General features: G+C 38.3%; 2 protein-coding genes and 1 pseudogene across 2 annotated transcripts; 2 read left to right on the top strand and 1 right to left on the bottom strand.

Moving 5' to 3' along the window:
* The first annotated feature begins 88 nt into the window (after nucleotides 1-88).
* LOC137747801 (heavy metal-associated isoprenylated plant protein 12-like) lies at nucleotides 89-2059 on the top strand. The gene is made up of 3 exons (XM_068487946.1): nucleotides 89-173; nucleotides 539-770; nucleotides 1936-2059. Exons 1-3 carry the CDS (start codon nucleotides 89-91, stop codon nucleotides 2057-2059), a joined length of 441 nt encoding a protein of 146 aa, XP_068344047.1.
* On the top strand, nucleotides 1966-6389 carry LOC137747654 (toMV susceptible protein tm-1(GCR26)-like; annotated as a pseudogene).
* Nucleotides 6390-13279: 6890 nt separating this feature from the next.
* LOC137747611 (AAA-ATPase At2g18193-like) lies at nucleotides 13280-15000 on the bottom strand. The gene has a single exon (XM_068487750.1). The coding sequence runs from the start codon at nucleotides 14998-15000 to the stop codon at nucleotides 13582-13584; it is 1419 nt and encodes a 472-aa protein (XP_068343851.1). The 3' UTR covers nucleotides 13280-13581.
* Between the last annotated feature and the right edge of the window lie 3701 nt (nucleotides 15001-18701).

Below are 18701 nucleotides of genomic sequence, written 5' to 3'. Positions count from 1 at the left end.
ATATGACACCGTCTTTATAGCTAGTTCACAGAGAGAGAGAGAGAGAGAGAGAGAGAGAGAGAGAGAGAGAGTAAGCTCTAGCTCTTCAATGGTACAAAGGACTGTCCTCAAGGTTGATATACATTGCCAAAAATGCCAGAGGAAGCTTCTCAAGGCAGTGTCTGTCCTAGAAGGTAACATCATCATGTCCCCTCTTGAAACTTGTTTCCTTAAATTTCCTTGGCATAGATTAGTTATGTTTGTTTTCACTTGTTAGTCATTCAAAATAAGATTAATCACGATCTATAGTATAAACGTATGTAAGTATATGATATATGATATTGTGAGCAATCCATGGATGCATAAGCAACTGCTAATCATTGATTGATAAAGACTTCCCACAACTTATCCTCACATCAATCAATAATTAAAAATCTCTCGTGCACGTGTGGACGACTAGACTGAACTAGAACTCTAGAGTAGATCATTAAGTATTTAAACCTCAAAACCAAAAGTGTACAGTACTATTTGTCATATTAATCATCTCTGATCATTTCAGGTGTGGATAAACTTGAAGTTGATGCAGCCAAGGGAACTTTGACGGTAACAGGCGACTGTGATCCCTATGAAATAATTGTTCGAACTAGAAAAGCATGCAAATATGCCGAAGTAGTGACTATTGGGCCTCCTAAACCTCCAGAAAAGAATCCCGTACCGGACAAACCTACAAAAAAAGAACCGAAGGTCGTGCCCTGTCCCATGCCCTATTATTGCCCTGAGCCATGTCAAAGGTGGGGCATTGTGAGGGTGGATCCCTGTTATGACCACAACCCTTCCTGCTCCATCATGTGAAAAAGTCAAATAGTCAACCCATGGTCAAATTGTCAAGTTCAATAACTTTGTATCGTGGTGGTTGTATGATCAATTTGTTAGTTTGGATTAGGGTTTGTTAAGCTCTCATTCGAGTGCTGATTGGTCGTAGATTTTTAATTGTTGATGCATGTGGTTTTTAATATGATTTACATGCATCTATGTTACACATCGTCATTTTTCATGATGACTGGCCGAATCATATTCTAAGAGTCATGTGATTTCGATTCGCAGACAAGAATAAAATTGAAGCTTGTAAAAATTAGAGTGATTATGTTGATGCCATTCATCTTTTTCACACGCACACCTTATCATTTATCTCTCGTTGATTCTATTTTGTTGGAATGCTTGGATGGACTTGTTAATTGTTGCATAATGCCTTCACATTGACGTTTGTAAATAAGCGAGAACTAGACCTCAAACATCTAAAAGAAAATGCGGGTCCTAGGTTAAAATTTCGTTGTTCTTTCAACTGCTCGTATTGCTTTGATTTTCTCTTGGGAGTGCTGCCAATAGCCATGGAAATGATTGAAGATGATGTTGGAATGAATGAATCGACACTGAGAGCTTGAGGTGCATGTTTAGCAAATAAGAGTGCATTTACTTTCGTTGGTGTTGGTTAGGCTTGAGTTTTAGAAGATGGTTTGCAAGAGATTTTGGTGGCGGATGAGGTTTTTGCTGTGGTGTGATTGAAATTTCTAAAAGTAAGAGTGGAAATTAAGCATGATGCTGGCTTTGTGTTCGATCTAACGAATCTCGTAACGATTAAATTTTACATAAAATTTGACTACTTCTAGCCTTTTATTTTGTTTGATGATTCCTTTAAATAAATATGTTTTATGTCTTCTGTTAGTGTTGTCGAAAGCAGAACTAGTAAGTATAATATGAAGCCGTAACAAGGTAGTCATACTATATAACCTCAGGAACTTCAAAATTATTTTTACAAATTTAATCTCCTTAATATTATCAATTCATAAAAACATAATAACAAATTTAATCTCCGTGGTAGTACCCGATTTGTAAAAAACATAATAATTTCAGGTTGGTGACGTGGCTCCTAAATCCAAACTTCATCTGAAATTGCAGATGTACCAACCACCGCGGAACGCGCGACATTTTGGCTCCGTCGTTTCTTCCAGAAACCGTGTCTGTGAGCTCCGATCAAGTAAGACTGAGTTCCCACTTGGTCATCCTCAACCCAGTTCCATAACTCGGACACTTCGAAATGCCGGCCAATAAAATCCCCCGGGTTTTCTGTTTCGGAACCGCCGATACGAAGCTCGACGAGCTCCGATTCCTCGACGGGTCGGTCCGATCCCATCTCGATTCTTTCTCCGCAGCTTCCTCACTCAAGGTATATCCTTCTCTTTCTTTCTAGTTTTTGATAATCCGATTCGGAGTCTCAATGTCGATACCGAAACTACAGGTCAAAGTCTCGGTGGTGAACGTATCGGCGAGTCGGACCGAGACCGATACAAATCCAACCGATTTCGAATTCGTTTCGATAAAGGAGATTCTCTGTCACTATTCTGAAGCAGCAGCCGATCAGCTTCCGGTGGACAGAGGCGAAGCCGTAGCTGTAATGAGCAAAGCGCTCGAGAACTTCCTAACCAAAGCCCAAAGGACGGCGTTTTAGCCGGAGCTGTTGGTCTCGGAGGCAGCGAAGGCACGGCACTGATATCCTCCGCCCTAAGATCTCTCCAATCGGAGTGCCGAAGCTGATCGTATTGACCGTCGCAAGCGGGCGGACGGATCACTATGTAGCGACTTCGGACCTGGTGTTGTACCCATCAATAGTTGATGTGTGCGGGATTAATAGCTGAGCAGGGTCGTCTTGAGCAATGCTGCTGCAGCGTTTTGTGGGATGGTGATTGGGAGAGTTGGGAGGGGCGGAGATTCGGATGGTGGCGGTGGCAGGGTGGAGAAATCAACAGTGGGGCTGACCATGTTCGGGGTGACGACTCGGTGTGTGAATGGGGTGAAAGAGAGATTGGGGAAAGAAGGGTATGGAACATTGGTTTTTCATGCCACTGGGGTTGGAGGGAGAGCCATGGAGTCTCTGGTTAGAGATGGGTTCATAAAGGTAAGGTCTTTTTGTTGGAAATATATTCATTTGTATGTTTTGGTAAGTTAAATTTGAAAATTTGAAATTTGTTTGAATAGAATTACTGGAATGGACATATAAAATTGTTAACTTAGTAAAGCTTTTGTTAAAGAGAACAGTTTACAGAACGAGGTAAGTTTTGATTGTTTGATTGTTGAAGCTCGAGATATGCTTTGTTTCGCTTAGTTTTAATGTAAATTCTTGAAAAGATGTAGGTATTTTAGAGCTCATTGCGAAGCCTAGCCTACTCTTACTTAGTAATATATATATATATATATATATATATATATATTTTGTTTTTTTTTTCATTTCATTTAACTGTCGACAGGTACATGCATTGTTTGGTTTCCGTTGCAGTTTGCTATGTGCCAAGTTCAAACCCTTATGTAATTTCATTTCATTTAACTTTAGTGTTGAGTTGGCCTTTTTGAGTAATTTTTGTTTATTCGGGAAGTTTCCTTGTTGTTTTACTTAGGGTGTTTTCGATATCACAGCAACAGAGGTTGCAGACGATGTGGTTTGGGGTGTCATGGCTTGCGATGCTTCCCGCTTTGATGCCATCATAGAGAAAAGGATTCCTTTAGTACTAAGTGTTGGAGCTTTGGATATGGTAAACTTTGGAGCTAAGGATACCATACCATCCAATTTCAACACAGAAAGATTCATGAACATAATAAGCAGGTAATAACTGAGAAGTCTCTAAACATAATATAACTCTAAAAGGATTGTCTGTGTGTGGATAACTCGGAAAAATACTCATCATTTTTCAGGTTTCACTCATGAGAACCACTGTAGTCGAGAACAAGAAATTTGCTGGCTTTATAGCAGATAAGTTGAACAAATCATCATCAAAGGTTGTTTGCCTACCACAAAAGGGTCTCTGCTTTGGATGTACCAGGGCAGCCTTTTCATGATCCAGAGGCCACTGCTTCTCTAACTACGAACTACAGAGGCTGATCCAAACAAATGAAGATCGGAAGGTACAATTATTGCCCATTGAATGGTGCCTTTTTTAGTTTCTTTGGTTTCATGTGCGGACCAACATTACTATCGAAAATAGTGCATTTTTAATAGGTAATGGTGTTCCCTCGTCATAAAAATGACCCCGAGTTTGTAAATGCATTGGTGGACTCGTTTTTAGAGATTAGTACAAAGAGTTATATTCAGTGTACTCCGAAAGTTTCTACTCCTGAATCGAATCAACAAGTTCATGAAAGTTCTGTTTCCAAGATATACTTGTCAAGCTCTGAGACTCTTCCACGTAACCTGAGTGACTTCCCAGATGCAAGACCAGGTTATAGTTTGAACTGTATTCATTTTCTTTGTGACATTACATATCATTGGGATGTTTAAGTAAATTCAGAAACGTATTGATATCCCCCAGAGTGCATGTGTTGTATTATATTGTGTCAGGTACATAGACATACTAAATCCCTATTATGTTGATTCAACAACAGAAATGCAATTACGTTGGATGGTTTAGGAAAGGGATGATAGTATGTAATGATTGAAAATTACAGCAACTTTGCTCAATGAATAGATTAGAGCTGCAGATTTTGTTTTATGTCATCATTGGAGTCGGATCTAACCAGTAACCTGTTACTTCTGTGACAGAAACTTGGCAAGGAACTAGAGTGGTATTGCAGCAACTCAAAGATCAAGTAAACAGAGGAATTCCAATTATAGGGGCAGGTGCAGGGACAGACATATCTGCAAAGTTTGAAGAAGCTGGTGGTGTTGATCTGATGGTGGTTTACAATTCAGGGCGCTTTCGCATGGCAGGAAGAGGTTCATTGGCAGGCTTATTACCTTTTGCTGATGCAAATGCTGTAGTACTTGACATGGCCAATGAAGTTTTGCCAGTAAGTTTCAACCCTTTCGTAATCCGTATGCTGGAAGATTGTTCAAGTATAATCTGAAATATTCAAGCATTCAAATTCTTAGTTAGGCAGTGAAACTAAAATGTAATACTGAAAGTGTGACAAGTCAATTTAGTAATGCAATACCTTACCCGTTCGGGCCATTCCCATGTCTCTTTCAAAATCACTCTTTGCTGATGTGGAGCTGATGATGATGATAGGTGGTGAAGAAGGTACCTGTTCTTGCTGGTGTATGTGGCACTGATCCTTTTGGCCGTATGGATTTCTTCCCAAGGCAGGTGGAGTCGATTGGATTCTCTGGTGTCCAAAATTTTCCAACAGTTGGACTCTATGATGGTAATTTTAGACAAAATCTTGAAGAAACTGGAATGGGATACCGGTAGGTTCTAAACCGAGATTTTTAAATGATTAATATTATCATTATGCATTCTGCGCATATGATATTTTCTTAATGTACTGATCAGATTGGAGGTTGAGATGATTGAAAAAGCACATAAGATGGGGCTCTCGACAACCCTATTTGCTTTCAATCAAGATGAAGCTATGCAAATGGCGATAGCTGGTGCTGATATTATCGTGGCTCATATGGGAATGGGACTCACTACATCTGGCTCTATAGGGGCAAAGACGGCTGTTTCACTGGAGGAAAGTGTAGTTCGCGTACAAAATATTGCAGATGCTGCAAGTAGGATCAATCCCAACGCCATTGTGCTTTGCCATGGTGGTATTCGCTCGGGAGCTTTTCATTTCTTGTTTCCAAGTTACCTTTTTATCACATTAATGAACATGAAGATCATTTGGCACAATTTGTAGGTCCAATCTCGTGTCCAAGAGAGGCAGAATTTATACTAAAGAACACCAAGGGAGTTCATGGTTTTATGGGGCATCAAGTGTGGATAGGTTACCTGTCGAACAGGCTATCACCTCCACGGTCCAAGAGTACAAATCAATTTCCATCAACTGAAGTTTGATCTACTTGTTTTTGCTTAAGCCCAGATGCTTCGCACTGTGCTTGTATCGCAATTATATGTGCCTGGTTTGCATTATACAAAAGAAAACTGGCGTTGATATAAAAGTGAATGTCGATGTTGCTTACAGTGGTTTCTTAGTACCATTTGTAATATTATATGATCTGATCAATGGTAACATTTATGTGGCAAGAATTCGTACTTATTTTTCCAAATGACATGCTTACCAATGTTTTTTTTTTTGTTACAGGAAAAGAAATGCTTCATTAACAGAGGAAACTAGCGGAACAAGCCGCAGTAGTGCGAGATTAAACCCACAAAATAGCAACAGTAGGTGCTGCAAAACACAAAGGACCATCACAAATGAGACCCAAACATAATGCCCCAGTAAAACAGAAATCTTAGCCCTAAGACATAAGCATAATATTTTCTTGCATACAGGAGCAGCCTCCGCTGCCGGCGCTAACCATGGGGTAATGACTATCCACACAATCGGCAAGATGCCGGATTATTGAACCGTAACTTTTCAGGTACTCTCTTACAAGGCCTTCAAGGTAATGCGCAAACCACATCTTTTTCTAGGCTAGGATCCCAATCATGAATTGTCCAGCTACACAATCAGGGGAAAGGGTTTAAGATTCATCAATATAAGATACCCACACTCCACGATGCGTAGGCGAATTTTACGTTTGCTCAAATGCGAGTCCCAAAACAAGCGGCAATAAATTGCACATACACGCGTGGACGATTAGCCATAACATAGCTCTTACAAGATAAAAAGAATCAAATGATAGGCACTGCAAACTCTCACTCACCTGTATCTAATTACAACGGGTTGTAAACAGATCGTGATTGTCGCCTGGGCCATATTCATTCCTAAGCATGACCTTGGTCCTGACCCAAAAGCTAAATAGCTTTGGCATTTCCCGGAGAAAATTGACACAAACGATCTGTAGTGCATCAGTCAGTGTCAATACCTTGATAGTAATGAAGAATGAAGTGTTCTTGGGTATGGGTCAGACCGACTGGCGGTGAAAGTGATATTGCCCTGTTACAACCATGTTTAAATCCCTCTCTGTAGGGTTGTTGACCCTGAAAACTACCTAGTTTATTTGGCATGCATGCCCAGTAGCTAATGAGCTAACTACGTCATTTGATTGAATGCAGGGCGTGCCAACTCGTCAGCCGAGCTCGGCTGGGGAGTAAAATGAATGTTGATGTGGTGTTGGGTGTGCTGCTGACTTCTTAATCTCGCGATTACGGCCGAGGAAAGAGCATGTCTCGGCCTTCGGGTTCTAGAGACAAGGCTGCTAATTCTGCGAAGTTCAATATCACAATGTTCATATGTCCTACCTTTTCTTTTTCGCTTCACTTGCTTGAACACTGATGACTGCCTTTCTTCTATGATTTGAGTCGATTTAGGTGGTTCCACACATAACTGATGTCATTAAGACATGGGGTGAATCTGTTTCAGTCATTTCCATCGATGGAAAAGAGTGCCCTGCAAATGTTTATGTAGATCATTGGGAGCTTAATTTATTAGTATTTATGTAGAAATAGAAATAATTATAAATGAAACCTTCTTATCAGACATGACCTTTCTTTTGTTTGGTTGTGTTTTGCAACTCATCAAGAACAGTAAACAAATGACGGGTATAAGCTCTCCATAATAGGGTAGTCTTTTATTCATTTTAAAAATCATCCGTATGATAGTTGGTAGATTTTTTCTACTTGAAATTTCTTATTGTTGTGGTAGAGTTGTGTCGAGATTTCTTTTGCTATATTGATATTTTGCTATACATTCTTTACATACAATTTAATATGTCCATTTATAATAAAATATGTATTTTGGTTCTGCATCTTTGTAACAGTATGGACAGCCTACCGTGATTTGCAGGCTTTTAAACCACCAAAAAAACATAAGGGTCTCTGCATGTAAAGTGTGCACAAGTTAAGGCAGGTGAATTTCAAAAACTCATGTTTGTACAAGCTGTTATAATTATTATTTTCTTACTATAATTTTGGTTTTAATGATAAAATTTGGATTTGCCCATTTGGGGATTTCCCAGTTCAGAACCTAGGAAACAAGTAGCACTGCTGACGCACTGTTGGAGAGATTGTGAACCTCTGTTAAATCACAGTCCAGTGAAGGGATTAGCCCGTTCGACTTTGTGTTTTAGATAATTCGTTTCGGATTGGGAGAAAATTTAAACCCAGAAAAGTTGGGCTTCCTGATGAGTTGTCCGGCAGATTTCAGGTGACTAATTTCGTGATTACAGATAACTTTGTACCATGACATTGTGGTATGCTATCGAATCTAATTAGCCATTTTTTTGTATGGTTTTTCTGTGGATGCAGGTCGGCAACAAATAGGTTGATCACATCTTGAGTTTTCTGACTGATTTATTCAATCCTATCAGTTCTGATTCTGTCCCTCCATAACATTTCCAGCACCATCTGCCTTGCTCTCATCACAGCTTGGCTTTCAGTTCCTCAGGTAAAGTTTCCACCTTTTATTCTTCAGGAAAATAACACAGATTCCAAATTTATTGAACTATATAGTGATTTTCTATCGAGTTTTTTCTTAAAAATTTTAATTTTAATTTTTTCAATTTGAATGGGAGGAATGGTGGATGTGAGAGTTTCTTTTACAGCAATTCAAAGGGAAGAGCTTGACAGACAATAGACTCTTCCCTTATTCCTCCACATTCACTTTTACCAATTTCCAAGAACACATTAAATTCCCTCAAAATATAAGCCGAGGTATGGAAAAGCTTCGAATTCCTTGGTTTCCTCCAATTAGTATGCAGAACTCTAAAAAAAGAAAAAAGTGAGGGTTGAATGACTACCCTCATATATACACAGACAGATATGTAAAAAATTAGAATGGTGAAGTGAGTGTTTAATGACCTATTACTCTTTTGGTTCTATTTAAATAAAGTTCGTTGATTGGGTTCAATGACTTATTACTCATTTGCCATTCATAATTCTCTGTTTTTTACTCAAACATTGTGAAAATTGAACCTATAAAATATTTCATATGATTTTAAATTCCGCAGCATCGTGCGGGTACAAATTTCTAGTATTCTACTATATTCACAAAAAAAGTAAAAATTATAACAAACAACAAAAAAATGCATAGAGATGGATAAAAAATGCATAAATGTAGGGATAATAGGAAAAGAAAACGAAATGTCCAGAAGAAGTCGTGAAAAACTAAAATTCTAAACAAAATTGAACTTATGTGAAAAATAGAAATTAATAACCAAAATTTTAGGAAAATGTTTGATCAAATTTTCAAAATAAGTGTATGTTTAATCTAAAAAATTAAAAAACAAGGCGCCTATTTCAAAACGCCATAATCATCCGTCATATGTTTCTATTTAATTTTGGTTATTTTTTTTTAAATTAAAAAGAATAACATTAATATGATCATGCATCACAATTATAATAGTAAACAAAAATGCTTTCATATGAAAAATGTAGTTAGCAATGTGCTCTTACACGAATGCTTAAAATTAAATTAAAGGGAACCCGAAAAAATTCATACAACGAATTAATTAGAATAACGTGAAGACCAAGTCAAAGACAGCACATGCCATAGTCTTGTGGAAAACTGAGGCTTTTTTTTTGGTCATATGCACTATATACATTGCACATAGCATCAGTATTGGATTTGGCCAATGCAACCTCCAAAAACAGACTTTCCAGGTGCTTCAGAGAAAGGTCCTTTCGATGCATAAAAAGCAATTGCGTTTCCTTCAAGAGTTTCATTTGATGTGATGTTCCACTGTATACCTAATCATATTTTTTTTTATACTTCTTATAAATTATTTGTTAATTTTTATTATTTGATTTTTTTAATTTGTCATAAATTAAAAAAATGTAAAACATAAAAATAAGTGTGTGGATAACATATCTTTATACTTAGAGCATCTCCAATGAGTGTGTGGAATGATGCTGATCTTTAATTTTTTTTTCTAACCCATCCAAGTGGAGCAACTTCTCATTTGCCCTTTTTTTTTTTTTTTTTTTAATTCTTGTAACATCAATGGTAAGAATCGTAAGATAGTATTTTACTTTTATCAATGGTTACAATATTTCAATGAGTCTTCAAAAGTAGTAGTGGAGGAGATGCTCTTATTGTCTCACACATAATACTTTAATCATAAATGGAATTTATCATTCATATTTTACATTAAGATTTAGGTTTCTTACATTAGTAGATACTTAAATTCAATTTTATACTCACACTTAAAGCTTCATTTTGATTTATTTTGTTATTGCATCGAATTGTTATTGCACTATAAATAATAATAAAAAATTTGTAATGTAGTTTGATTCTTTAAGAGTTTATCACTAACATTATGAGTTCCAGGAAACTAAACTAAATAAGTACAAAAAAAATGTCATAACTGCTTCACATTATTATCGACATTGTTGATCACATATTTGGCAAAGTAGCTAGAGCCCATTAACAGGAGTAAATTTCAGCTCTATACAAAACGTGATAAAACATTGTCAACATTGTCATGTTTGTCATAAATTCATATATATATATATATTATTTTCTAAACTAATTTAAGTCATGTGTGCAATAGGTGACACTGTCATGATTGCTTAATTTCATCGATGGCCTTTGCTCGAGATGCGGCGATGAGAGAATTATTGTGTTCACAACCAATCACAAGAACAAGCTTGACCCTACACTGGTGCGCCCTGGTCGCATGGACGTTCATGTTCACATGTCCTATTGTACCCCATGTGGTTTTAGGCTTCTAGTTTCCAATTACCTTGGAATTAAGGAGCGCATTTTGTTTAGTGAGATTGAGGAACAAATTGAAGCCGTTCAAGTAACTTCGGCGGAAGTGGCTGAGCTGCTGATCAAGAGCGACGAGCCTGGAGTTGCACTCCAAGGCCTGATTGAATTTTTCAAGGTGAAGAAAAAGGAAAATGAGGAAGTTGTTGAGGCTAAGAGGAAACAAGAACTAGAGGCTAAGGAAAAGGAAAGTAGGGTTTCTCAGGAAGCTAAGAGTGAGATTAAGGGCAAGAAAGTAGATAATGATGAAGATATTAACAAGAAAGTAGATGATTAATTAGTGATGAATGTTAGATTTATTTAATTGTATTAGTTGGAAATCAAACCCTTAATTAATTTCTTTGTGGTGTCACTTCCAACACAATGTTGAGTTCTTGTAAACTAAATATATAAGCTCATATGAGGCTTTATTTTTATTTTATTTTATTTTTTTGGTAAACTATGAGGCTTTATTTTAGTTTACATTTGTATTGTCATAAGGGACAAATGAGCATGATGTCTCACCATGATGATTGGATGAGCTAGCAAGCATGATATCTAACCATGATTGGATGAGCTACCCGTATTATGTGTTTTTTTTGTCTTTGTCTGTGATCATAAACTTTATTGGAGTTCATAACTTTATATGTGAATTGGGGTTGATATTTGCTTTTATCTCTACTAATTAATAAAACATTAATTGTCAACCAAAATTTTATAAAATTACCAATTTAACCATTTAATTAAAATATAACATGAATAAGAAATATGGGCAGAAATGTAATTTCACACAACCAAATTTTACTTTTTTTTTTTTCAAAGTCTCATCTACATGTAATCCTAACATATCGTTAATTAAAAAATAATAATAAATAAATAAAAAAACTTCCCACTCTCACATTCTCTATCATTCTTTACATCTTTCTCGCCAAAATCCTCTTCAACCGCTCTAACCACCCCACCTCCTTCATCCCCTTCTCCCACCCCGCCTACCTCTAACCCACCTGCAAATTATGTAGGCTCTTCCTCTCCTCCAACCCTAATCGTCCTCTGCCAGACGCACCACCCAACAACTTCTCCCACATCCTTTGCGTTTTCCCCCATGACCCCTATTTCGCCGCCCCTTGCCTCTATGACTCACGAATCCTAGACTAGAGGTCCTGCACCATGAATGGGGCATCAATGTTTTGAATGTATGAGCCTCATTATTTAGTTTCTGCATCTTATGCGAGGTTGGAGGAAGAAATTTTTAAGCATTTAAAATCCCTTACAATATGTTCGATATGTCATTGAAATATATACCACAATAAAAATAAAAAAATTTGAGTTGCACATGTATAGCATGTGTGCCGGTTGCTAGTATTTATTTAATCTAATTATTAGACTAAAAAAATAAAAAGGAAAACTGAGGGACAAGATTAATAAAGATTGTATAGAGTGTACATAAATTATCACTTTTTTTTTTTAATTTTATAAAAACCTTGTATATACCATGAACCGAAGAGATTTTAGTATACAACCAGGGTACACAGGCGCCCATATTGCGCATCCAAGTCTACGAAGCTGCGGAAATTAATTTGTGCACGAAAATCAGCTTCAACACAGAGTATCAGAGTTGGCAAGAGCCCCAAGGAAAAGAACCCGGGAAAGGCGATAAATTGGTTGATTTCTATGAAGGGATTGAGCTTAAATCATGTGATGTAAACCTGTATATATAGTCCATTTATGCTTTGTCATTCCGTATACAGTGAACCATCTCATTAGATAAAAATCAATTTGGAGGAAGCTCATTGGCTTTTTACATCGAAAGGAAATTTCTCTGAAGTTGCTTGAAAGTTTGTCCTCGGATCTTTTTTACATTGGACAACAAATCCAATTTAATTATAATTAATACTAGAAAGACTAAATTTATAAATTAAATAATATATCACTAATAGAAATGAGCACGTCCATCAATACTTAAGTAATCAACCGATCATCAACTTACATATTCTTTAATTTTCTAAATTTAATCTCTAAATTTAATTTTCTTAACATTACATATTGTGTCATGTATAGAGCCTATACAAAAAGGCCAAATTCTTTGACTGGCACCAGTCATTCTTTTGACCAAAGAGGGCAAAACAGAACCTAACATTATTCTTTATCATTCAATTTCCTTTTTTCCCTTTTTTTTTTTTTTTTTTTTTTTTTTTTTTTTTTTTGTGTGTGTAATTGTATTACCAACAACGAAATAGTCCACGCAAAGAGGCCCAAAAAACACACTAAATACAAGAAAACATGTACCGAAAAACACACAAAGCCCAAAGTCTACTTTGGAGCCCAACACACGCAAACCCAAAAAAAATAAAAAAACATTAAGAATCCACAGCTACTGTAGCTGTTTTCCTCGCCACCGACGCTCCCCACATTGAAGCACAGAAACCTTCGCCCAACACCGTCACAGTCATCAGACCATCCAGATTCTCGACGTTAGAGAAGAAATAGGCTGCACCATCCTCCACGGACCACCAAGACGAATGCCACTAAGAAACAAAGGAAGCCTGCCGGAAGAGATCCGACGAGCAATGTCAACAACAAAGGCGAACACTGGGAAGACCAAAAAGGGTGGTGGTGTGAACACCCGAGCCAAAGCTCTACACACCCTCCCGTTACAGCGAAAATCGCAAGTAAGGGAATCAGCTACAAGTAAGGAGTAGATCGGAGAAACGGGACTGGGCTTATTGCAAAAGACAGTAAGGGAAAGGAAAAGAAAACAGCAGGAACTGCCACCAACCCTGGCCATAGCAGGACCGGCGGCTAAGCAGGAAACCTGAAATGAAAACTAGAACTCACACTACGATGAGAATGTCTCTCACCGGAGGAGAGAGAAAACATCCACATTATCAATCAAGTTAAGCAAGCCATTACATCAGATTCAGAATTTTCGAATCCAACGATCCCTTTGCCGTCGTCGTCAACATAGTCATCACCATCTGTTTTCTACATTGCTGCTTCCCGATCTTTAATTTGGTTACTCTCTTCCTCCTTTTTTCGCTGCCTCTCGGCCTCCTTACATTTAAGGAAATCGACAAGTCCTTCAAGCACGACATCAGCGTCCTCGCTCTTCATGAGCTGCTCAGCAACTTCTGCAGGGGTCACCTCCGCGCTCTCTATCAACCCTTCAATTTCCCCACACAGCTGATGAGGGTTTTCGTCACCAATGCCAAGGTAGTTGGAGGCCAAGACCTTGAATCCACTTGCGGTGCAGTAAGACAAGTGAATGTGCACGTCCATTCGTCCCGGACGCAACAATGCAGGGTCTAACCGATCCTTGTGGTTGGTAGTGAACACAATAATTCTCTCGTCACCGCAGCTCGACCACAAACCATCAATAAAGTTCAATAGGCCCGAAAGCGTCAATTTGGTATTAGAAGATTGTTGCTTCTCCTCCTCCGATTCACGATTTTCAACATCAATGCTGGAATCAATGTCCTCAATTGTTAAAATCCAACGATTTTTAGTAGACAACAATATCCTCTTCAATTCCGAGTCGTTGTGAATGCTAGAAAGCTCCAAATCATATATGTTAAAATGGAGATAATTTGCCATGGCCGCGATCAAGCTAGATTTTCCAGTGCCGGGAGGACCGTACAACAAGTAGCCTCTTTTCCAAGCCTTCCCCACCTTCTTATAGAACTCCCTCCGCCTCACAAACCTGTTCAAATCATTTTTAATCATCATCTTAAGCTCGGGGTCCATGGCCATTGTTTCAAACATAGCCGGGTGCTCCAGACTTATCGAACCCCAATCACCATTGTCATCATCACTGTAGTACGAATATGAATGTCGTGTATAAATTTTCACAACTGTGTCTTGTTCTTTAATTGCATTGGCTCGATCAAGCACGTAAGGCAAGTAGGAGAGGACAACTTTGTCCTTGTGCCTCTTGTGGAATATTAGCTCGAATTGACGCTTTTGATCACGACCAGAGTTATTATCGGATTCAATGCAGACGTAACGCCATTTTAGGACAATGTTATCGAAGGTATCGATGACTTCTTGGCCTTTTTCGATGGCGAGGCTGATGATTTTCTGTCGAGGTGTTTTGCTGACCCGAAGACGTTCGTTCGAGGGACCGATCTTGGTTTGGAGGTAGACATCCGCGGCCTCGTAGACTTCGTTTCTTGTCATGCCAGCGTTCTCATCAATGACGAGAGTTAGGTCATGGGAAGCCGAGAGAGGGGTGAATACACGGAGAAGGACGGATTCTATGTATGCGTGGACCCTGTCGGGTACAAGGTTCATGAGTTCATTGGCCATGGTGCGGACCAACATCATGAATGCAGCGAATGAAGCATAGGCTGAGAACAAGGAGGACGCGTTTGTTGGCATTTCTTTGAGATTGAGAGAAGAAAACATTGTGTTTTTTTCAAGATGTGCAGAAACATGAAATGATGAGGCGTTTTTATTTCAATTTTTTTTGCGTAGTTTCGAAGCTATTCTGTCTTCTGAGTATAGATGCGGTTTTCTACTTGCTTAGTCTCTTCTGATTATTCATACGCAGTTTTTATATAGAGTAGTACTACACTTACCATTTTACTATAACATTATTTGTATCATCTTTTTAATAAAGATAGAGTCTGTCAACGCATGTAAATCTTATCTATATTAGAGAAATAGTACAAATAGATGATAAGAATAATTGTTATATAGAGTAGTACTACACTTACCATTTACTATAACATTATTTGTATCTTCTTTTTAATAAAGATAGAGTCTGTCAACGCATGTAAATCTCATCTATATTAGAGAAATAATACAAATAGATGATAAGAATAATATTTTTGTTTTATATATATATATATATATACACACACACGCACACACTAGTCTATTATGGGGGCGTTTGTTTGCCCTCATTAAAGTGTACTGGACTGGATTGGACTAAGGATTAGTCCAGTCCCATGTTTGCTCCTAATAGGGACTAGTTTTAATGAGACTAAGTCTCACTCGCCTAAACTAAATCCGGGACTAGTTGGCCTTAACGAAACCCCTTGAAAACCATGGGACTAGCTAAGATTGTCCCCTCTCTCCCCCTCTCTCCCCTTCTATCCTCCTCGCCTTACTCCTCGACCACTCACCCTCGAAAACCATGGGATGCTTTTCACAACCAATTTTCATATAAAATACCAAATTGAAGATGGGAGTGAGGGGATTACGATTCTACCTGAATCGAGGCCAAAAAGTGGTCGGAGGTGACTAACAAATGGCCTGGAAGTCTTGGCCACTTTGGGTTTTTTTCGAATCCATGACAGATCGAGCATGCAAAGCTCTAATATGGGACCAGAGATGGGGAAGAGTTTGTTAGTGGTGCAAACCTCATCTAATCCGATGAGGTTTAGTTGGAAAACCTGTCGGGAAACCTGCAACTCATCGGAAAAAATGAGGCAGGAGGTGAGGTGCAGAGGCAGTGAAGAGTCAAGAGGGAGAGGTGAAGTGTAGAGGCAGGAGGCGAAGAAGATGAAGTGAAGAGGCAAAGGATTTGCAATAAAAATAAATAAAAATAAAAATTAAAAAAAAAAAAAGGAACAAAAATGGGAGAAAAGGGGAATGGGGAGGGAGAAGCGGAGAAAAAAAATGAATGAAGAGATATGAAAGGGTTCTAGAAAAATAGGGAAAATGATAAAGTAATAATAAAATATTAATAAATATAGATTAAATAATATAATATTATAATCCTCCTTTTTAGTTTGACACTGCATCAAACATTTCACTAAGTCAGTCCAGCTTAGTCTAGTCTAAGCCAGTCCAGCTTAGTCCCTGAAGTTAGTCCAGTTCGAGATAGTCTGGTGCAACAAACGCACCTTATTTGTTATAAAAATGTTATATCATTTTTCTAAGAAAAAGAAAACATGTTTTAAATGAAAAAAAAAATGTGCGTGGAAGGAGGGGAGAGGTTGAACGTTGAAGTGGGGGATATGGGGTTAAAGAAAACCTTCGCAATTATTTTTATTTAATTTTTTAATAGGACGTAGTATGTTTACATGGATGTGGGGTTTGTCTAAAAGAAAAATTAATCCTACACTTATTATCTAGTTATGCTCAGTGTTTGAAATATTCTAGATATGCTCAATATTTTCACGGAAATATCCAAAAATTCAGGGAACGATATAGTCTAAATTTCACCCCATATCAACGATATTTATGGAAATCAGTCAATGTCCTTGATATTTTTGATATTTTCAGGAAATATCAAGTGTTCGCAAACAATTTGTAAAAAGTTTGCAGGAAATATCCATGAGTCTATGCATTCTTTATTTTTTAATTTCTGTCTTTATGGTATTGGTTTACTTTAATAAAACTTATCTTGCTTTCATAACGAAAATTTCAAATAAGTAATGTATAATTTATTCTTTCTAGTGAAACGCTTTATTTTATTACTTGTCATTATAAGGAAGTTTTTCTTCTCACATATCACATACTTATTGTTTACGCTGTATCTAATTATTAATTCTTGATTTATATGTGTGTTGTGGTTTTATATGACATTCCCTAAAAAATAATTTTAAATTTTCATGTTTTTGAGCAAATTTTCATCATTTCCATCGAATGCAATCGATATCGATATAGATATATGATATATGATATATCCAACTATATTTCTACACATTTGCCTATCGATATTTCCATCAATAACAACCAGTCTCGGAATTTACGGAACGGAAGGGTATTTTCATAACTTTCACTTTGGGTTTAAGATATTTTGAATTGGGATGCTTTTGGGCCTTGTTTGGTGTGCCTAAAGGGGCCCACCTTTTGATTTTGTTCCTCCGGCCCAACAACTCACCTTCTTTCCTCTGTCCCCATAAGGACTTCTCTATCTCTTCCCCTCACTTTATCTTTTTCTCTCTTGCTCTCCTCACCTCTCCCGAGCTACACACATACACGACACCACCACCCATACCACCCACCATCTCTGGCAAGCCCTTAAACCACACCCTCATATCACCACCCCTTGACGTTGGACCTCAGGAGCCACGGACCACATGCCATGGAACCCCACAGTGACAATCACTATTCATCAACTTTTCTCGATGAACTCTGACAACTTTTGTGGGTTTTTCGACGTGACTAAGCTTTTAGAAACCTTTGGAGTATGTTCTAGGGTTAGATCAAGGCTTGTTGTATGTTGTTTAAGCTTGTTACATGTTAAAATAACTCGGAATAGGCTTTTCCTAGATTCCGGCGAGAACCCGTGACTTTCGAGTCCTTTTTTGACCAAACCACGATGAGTTAGTCGTCATGCAAGGTACCATTCTCTACATTTCGTTTAGTAATACAACTTTGGTTTTTGAATCAATTGATTTGGTTAAGTATCAGAGAAGTTATGGGCGTTTGAAGTTGTGCCTAGAAACCGGGCAAACCTTGGCCTGAAAATGGGTTAAACCTGGATCCATAAACCGTAGTCGGCCCAACCTAGACCTTTGGGCCATGCTACCAAGCCCAAACCCATATCTGTGACCCATAACTCAGTCAAGAAACTAGCCCAAAACAAAACCCCGGCTTTGGGCCATGGAATCCAGCCCAATACTCTAGGCCCAGACCCAGTGAACCCATGCCCAAACCCTAGAGAGAACCGGCCTACTAACTCTCAGCCCAACCCAACTGAACCGGCCTAACCATAGAACCCACGCCGCGTGTGGGTCTACGCATGAGCGTTTGCCTTGGCCGATTCTTGGAGCACACGTGCCTCCACCGAAGGTACTGTGCTCTGCCGCCGTCCATGACGGCACTGTCGACCCAAAATGGTGCGTGGCGACACGTGTGGCAGCATGTGGCCGTTGGGGCTGCCATCCAATGGGGGAGCATGAGAGCACATGCGGCAGTGCGTGGGGGTACCTGAGGTCCCCATTCATGTTTTTCGACGTCCTAAATCCTGTTATGACATCCGTTTTCTGAAATTCAATTGTTAAGGTAGAATTTTATTAATTGGACCCTTTATGTGCTTAGGTGCATTTGTTAATGGCGTTTCCATCCACCCTTGTTTGCACGGCTCTTCGCCAACAGTGTAAGGTGAGTGGACCCCTTCAAAAATACATATTTTACTATTAGAAATACAT

Source organism: Pyrus communis, chromosome 10 (assembly GCF_963583255.1).
Source record: "Pyrus communis chromosome 10, drPyrComm1.1, whole genome shotgun sequence".
NCBI lineage: Eukaryota > Viridiplantae > Streptophyta > Magnoliopsida > Rosales > Rosaceae > Pyrus > Pyrus communis.
The sequence above is the reverse complement of the archived record's forward strand: the minus strand, read 5'-3'. Positions and strand labels throughout refer to the sequence as shown.